The sequence below is a fragment of the Zingiber officinale genome, chromosome 8A (genome assembly GCF_018446385.1).
Source record: "Zingiber officinale cultivar Zhangliang chromosome 8A, Zo_v1.1, whole genome shotgun sequence".
Taxonomy (NCBI): Eukaryota; Viridiplantae; Streptophyta; class Magnoliopsida; order Zingiberales; family Zingiberaceae; genus Zingiber; species Zingiber officinale.
In genome coordinates, this window is record NC_056000.1 from 10,561,917 (window position 1) to 10,565,188 (window position 3,272).

A 3,272-nucleotide genomic window follows, 5' to 3' on the forward strand; every position below is an offset into this window, starting at 1 on the left:
TAATAAATTTTATAACTGTTCTTAACTTGTTTTTGGTCAAGATTCTTTATTTTGATGCAGACTGAATCTCAAAACTCAGGAAATTTAGCAACGACTTCATGATCTTCTCCGACTTTTAAATAGGGCGTCATCGATATGTTTAATTGGGACCTTGAGTCAATCACATCAAGCCAATGAAATGAAATGGCTGTTCTAAGAACAATTTGACCTTCGTTAAATAAAAATTACTGAAGAAAAAAAATCTAACTAGAAACTAAAGTATTGGAAATAAGCTATAAATAACACAAAAAGAAAGAGGTTGCATTTCTAAATAGCTCATCTGCGACAAAAAGTGTGTTGTTTCATTACCGCTGTTGTTCTTCCTTTGTTCAAGGCATGTTCAGTGGCCAAAAGAGTTCACTGGCATGGCCCATGCACATGATCCTTCTCGAGCATTTATAGCAGAGGAATCTGCCTCTCCTTCCACCTCAAGCATCCAAATTCCATAAACAAGCATAAGAGGAGAAGCGCTATCTCCAATCCTTCCTACTCAAAGAAGAAGAAAGGTTGGTCATGAGGGCACTGAGCCTTTTGCCTTTCCTTCCTGTGCTGCTGCTGCTGCTGAGTCCTCCACAGAGCCACCGTGTTGAGGCCTCTGATGGATTCGTCAGGGCCAAGGGACTGCACTTTGAGCTCAATGGCAACCCCTTCTATGCCAACGGCTTCAATGCCTACTGGCTCATGACGCTGGCCGCAAACCCCTCTCTCAAAGACAAGGTTTCCTCTGCCTTCCGCGAGGCTTCCGGCCATGGCCTCTTGGTAGCAAGAACTTGGGCTTTCAGTGACGGCGGCAGCAATGCCTTGCAGTACTCCCCTGGCTCCTACAATGAGCAAACTTTCAAGGTCTCACTCACAAAATCCCCTTTTTTTTTATAAACAAAAATTTAAAAATAAAATAAAATCATACACAGATCAATTTCTTATTTTCTTTTGTATTTAGGGGCTGGATTTTGTGGTGTCCGAGGCCAAAAGATACGGGATCAAGCTCATCTTGAGCTTCGTCGATAACTACGACAGTTTTGGAGGAAAGAAGCAGTATGTCCAATGGGGAAGAGAACAGGGACAATACATTGCATCAGATGATGAGTTCTTCACAAACCCAGTCGTCAGAGGGTTTTACAAGAACCATATCAGGGTAAATTTATTTTTCTGTTCATCAATTAGTGACGTATCTGAACACAGATCCGAACAAATATCCATGGTATTCACTTTTCAGGCCGTGCTCACAAGAGTTAACACCATCACTGGAGTCGCTTACAAGGATGAGCCTACCATTTTTTCCTGGGAGCTAATGAACGAGCCCAGATGCCAATCAGATCTCTCAGGAAGAACTATTCAGGTTCTTTATTTTTGACATTTGCATACTTGGTTTTCTTTTCCTTTGAAGAAACACAAAACTGAAATGTTGTTTCTTAATTTTAAGGCATGGATTACGGAGATGGCTGCTCATGTGAAATCCATAGACAGCAACCACTTGCTCGAAGCTGGTTTGGAGGGATTCTACGGCACATCCTCGTCTGAAAGACAATTCAATCCCGGCGTAGAAATTGGAACCGATTTCATCCAGAATAATCAAATTCCCAACATCGATTTCGCCACCATCCACTCGTATCCCGATCAATGGTAATCTCTCCGGCGAATTTAAGTTTGATAATTAATATGTCGAGCAATAAAGCATCCGAATGCAATCTCCCGTGTTGACGTGTCGCAGGTTGTCGTCCTCCGACGACCGATCTCAGCTGGCGTTCCTGAACAAGTGGCTCGACGTGCACATCCGCGACGCCAGCTCCGTGCTCCGGAAGCCGCTGCTGATCACGGAGTTCGGTAAGTCGCAGAAGGACCCCGGGTTCAGCATCGACCAGAAGGACACCCTGTTCAGGACCGTGTACTCCAAGGTGTACTGGTCGGCTAGGACGGGCGGCGCCGCCGCCGGAGGGCTGTTCTGGCAGCTGCTCACCGAGGGGATCGACTCGTACGGCGATGGGTACCAGGTGATCATGGGGGAGGCGAGCTCGACGGCACGGCTCATCACTGCGCAGTCGAGGCAGCTGCGTAACCTCGGGAAGATGTACGCGCGGCAGCGGAACATCGCAAGGATGAAGAGGGCGAAGGCGGTAAGGGAGCAGCAGAGGAGGACCGGCAACAACGTTGGCAACTAAATTACCGACGGCGGAGAATTAGCAGCAGCAGCAGAAGCTTGGAAGTCTCTTCGAGATGAAGCGGTTTCATCCGGGAGAAAACTAAATAAATTTTGAATATATTTAGGTAAATTGCGAGAAGTGATATATATATATATATCTCGATATGTTTAGCAAAATGTTTGCTATGATCTCTCTAAGAGAGCACCGATAAGTGACGATGACATCTTTGTTTTATGTTTTTTTTATATTTATTTTTTATATTGCATTGAGCACTTTCGGTGATCACGGGAATAAATAATTTTTTTTGCAGGGAGGATGGGAGTTGGTGGTTGAGGTCGACCCATCACATGGCAACAGTGCCTCAAGATTTCATATCCATCAGTAGTGTTTAGAAATTATAAATCTATTAGAATATTTGAATTTTCAGATAATTTTATTATCATTTGGCTTTCACTAATTACATTAGGTCGGTAGCGCCTCAAATTTCTCACCCGATCTGAGTTGAGACAATCCCAACTCGTTATGTTGAAATATATTTAGTAATTTCTTTTTCAATTAAATTGATAACGTAGTCATTTCCCCGCATCAAGTCTCATGTCTTACTATTTTAAGTCTCCAGATCATCTAGTGGTTAATCTACGAGATGTTATCATCATAAATCTGAATTTAAATTTTGATAAAATCGAGATAAATATTTTTTTTATGTGTTAATCATTATTTCAAAGGCTAATAGTCATCCGTAATTTATCTTCTTTATATTAGTCCTAAGATGAGTTGACGGAGATATTATAGGTGAAGGTATTTACTTTTTATCATCATGTCTTATCGTTTTAAAAAATAATAAAAAAATATATATAATGAACTTTAATATCAATCACATTCTCATCCAATTCATTATCTTATTCTCCATTAATTGAATTATTAGTCCCGTTTTCAATCTCTAACTGGTTTTTAAACAAAGTACTTATTCATATCTCTGACTTGATTTTGAATTATTTCTTTAACCTTTAGCTTTATTTTTCTTTTTTTTGAGACCTGAATATGCATGATTAACCTAAGAATCAGTCGTTGCTTATGGTATTCAGGAGCAGC

General features: G+C 41.2%; 1 protein-coding gene across 2 annotated transcripts; it reads left to right on the forward strand.

Moving 5' to 3' along the window:
- The first annotated feature begins 315 nt into the window (after positions 1-315).
- LOC122012379 (mannan endo-1,4-beta-mannosidase 1-like) lies at positions 316-2,449 on the forward strand. 2 transcript variants are annotated; one of them, XM_042568895.1, is made up of 5 exons: positions 318-882; positions 980-1,174; positions 1,256-1,378; positions 1,463-1,662; positions 1,751-2,449. In XM_042568895.1, the coding sequence occupies exons 1-5, from the start codon at positions 553-555 to the stop codon at positions 2,196-2,198; spliced, it is 1,296 nt and encodes a 431-aa protein (XP_042424829.1). In that variant the 5' UTR covers positions 318-552; the 3' UTR covers positions 2,199-2,449. The 2 variants fall into 2 exon arrangements, with proteins under 2 accessions (XP_042424828.1, XP_042424829.1); XM_042568894.1 differs by having other exon boundaries at positions 316-882; positions 980-1,378.
- Positions 2,450-3,272: the final 823 nt, after the last annotated feature.

Excerpts from the sequence above, each read along its gene's own strand:
- LOC122012379 (XM_042568894.1), top strand. The coding sequence starts at position 553 with ATGAGGGCACTGAGCCTTTTGCCTTTCCTTCCTGTGCTGCTGCTGCTG. Across the intron at positions 883-979 it reads ACAATGAGCAAACTTTCAAG|GGGCTGGATTTTGTGGTGTC; the intron begins GTCTCACTCACA and ends TTTTGTATTTAG. Across the intron at positions 1,663-1,750 it reads CACTCGTATCCCGATCAATG|GTTGTCGTCCTCCGACGACC; the intron begins GTAATCTCTCCG and ends GACGTGTCGCAG.